The 2233-nt window shown below is 36.9% G+C and overlaps 1 protein-coding gene across 1 annotated transcript in view; it reads left to right on the top strand.

Annotated features, from left to right (window-relative positions):
* LOC101846719 (neprilysin-1-like) overlaps positions 1–2233 on the top strand; it is a 28769-nt gene that overhangs the window by 1025 nt on the left and 25511 nt on the right. The window contains exon 2 of the mRNA XM_035968225.1: positions 853–1052. Coding sequence (XP_035824118.1) covers positions 853–1052 — 200 coding nt within the window. The remainder of the gene's footprint in view (positions 1–852; positions 1053–2233) is intronic.

Genomic DNA, 2233 nt, shown 5'->3' with positions numbered 1-2233 from the left:
TTTTACAAAGTAGGAGCACAAATTCTTTACATTTTCACTCGTCATCAGCTTTTATACCTGCTAATGTGTAAGACAAATGGGAAGTTTGTGGTATTGTATATGTTATTTATGAAGAAAACAAACTATCCTCAAGTGTTGTTGAAAAATATTTTAAAGTTGAGACAAACTATTGATGCCAGGTCCTGCTATGAAAGGGTGGCATTGTTTCACCACTTAAAGACAAAATGTTGTACCATGACTTTTTGACCGCACCATGAGCATAGCTGATATCCTAAGGTGCGATGCAATGAGCAAGTCCGACATTTCTAAAGCTTCGCTCTTTCCAATACACAGTGTCTTATAACTTCGTATTTATGTTTGTTCGTGTGTACGTGTGAGTATTTATATATATATATATATCTATACATATATATACATATATATATCTCTACCTATATATTTATATATATATATATATAACCTCCCACCTCATGTCTTTATATGTGTCTTTGCGTGTGTGTGTGTGTGTGTGTGTGTGTGTGTGTGTGTGTGTGTGTGTGTGTGTGTGTGTGTGAGGGGGAGAGAGAGGGAGAGAGAGAGAAGGGGAAAGAAAGAGAGAGAGAGAGAGAGAGAGAGAGAGAGAGAGAGAGAGAGAGAGAGAGAGAGAGTGAGAATGTGTGCATGTGTCTAAATATATGTATGTGGATGTGACTGTGTGTTCATGTGTGTGTATATGTTTGTGTTCGTGTGTGTGTGTGTGTGTGTGTGTGTGTGTGTGTGTGTGTGTGTGTGTGTGTGTGTGCGTGTTTATGTGTGTATGTGCGCGCGCGGCCTGTCTAACTCTGCACACTTACATCTCTTCATCCCACACAGTCTGAGCGAGAAGAGCAACAAGAACAAGATGTCTAGCGGGGTGAAGGCGCTGTTGTTTGTTCTGGTCCTTGCTCTTGTCGCTGTGGTGGTGCTGGCTGTGGTCATCGTACAGATCAGGGACGACAACAAAGACAGTATTAAGGAGACATCAGACAAGAATAAAGGCGACAAGATTGATGAAGAGAAGCCACCAAAAACTAGTATGATTAGTTTTCTTTGTTTTGTTTTGTTTTTAATTATAATTTAACTACCAACTCACCGCAACTGCTGCTGATTAAGAAAACATGGGATTGTCACACTGATTAGTAGCTTGAAAACATTTTTTTAAACACCCCTTCCACACCCTCCAAACAAAAAAGGCAGAAAATCAATAGTTTTTCGGAAATGACCTGTTCGTTTCTTAGCTGTCACTAAGCTGTATATGCTCCGATAAGACGAAAAGGAGCGTAATCTTATTATACTATTGTTGTCTACTGTATACTCTTCTTCACACCAGAGCTGTCGAGCGTTGAAAATATTATTAGACGTCGTCATAAGAGAAAATAATGCACGAGTCATATCCACACCGTCTTAATAAATAAAATAATAAAATACTTTTAAGAACCATTTGTCATATAATATATTTGGGTTTTGCACAGAAATTTATAAAGCAAAACATTGTTAACAATGACAGATACAAAAAACAAAAACAAAACAGCCCCAAAACCACAACAACAACAAGTCTGGTAAATGGTAGTGAAATTATTTAAATCAAGCTACCTGTCTTTTGAAGAGAGTTATAAGTCTCTTGTAAAATATATTGAGGCGAAAAGAGGAGGGGGTTTTTTTGTTTGTTTTTTCTTTTTAAAATGCTATATTTATATTATACCCTATATACAGGTCGAGGATTTTGAAAAGTAACAGTATGAAACATAAATTAAGTAAGTTGGAAAAAAGAGATGCTCAAATACAGGCTGCTTACGACCAAATGGAAAAGATAAAATATTCTGATGGATAAAAGGGAAGTTTTAAACATAATGTCCAATGCCAAGGTGAACGTAACACATGCCAGAGGGGCAGAACGAGCTACCATTAGAAATATAGCAAATAGAATGTACAGAGTGTCATAATATCAAAGTTGAAGTTATTGTCACATTGGAAAAATAAGGCAATGAAATACTAATAAGTTCAATTAATTCTTTTCACGGTAGTTTGGAAATTCCAGAACAAAATGGTAACCTCAGTTTATATAGCTTTACCTATATTACCAGGGGCCACAGGGTGTGAGTTACATAAGTCTTAAGCCTCATAAGCTTTATGAATCTTACACATACGCGCACACAAACACACACACACACACACACACAAACACACACACACACACACACACACACATACACAC

The sequence above is a fragment of the Aplysia californica genome, unplaced genomic scaffold (assembly GCF_000002075.1).
Source record: "Aplysia californica isolate F4 #8 unplaced genomic scaffold, AplCal3.0 scaffold00047, whole genome shotgun sequence".
NCBI classification, from domain to species: domain Eukaryota; kingdom Metazoa; phylum Mollusca; class Gastropoda; order Aplysiida; family Aplysiidae; genus Aplysia; species Aplysia californica.
The sequence above is the reverse complement of the archived record's forward strand: the minus strand, read 5'-3'. Positions and strand labels throughout refer to the sequence as shown.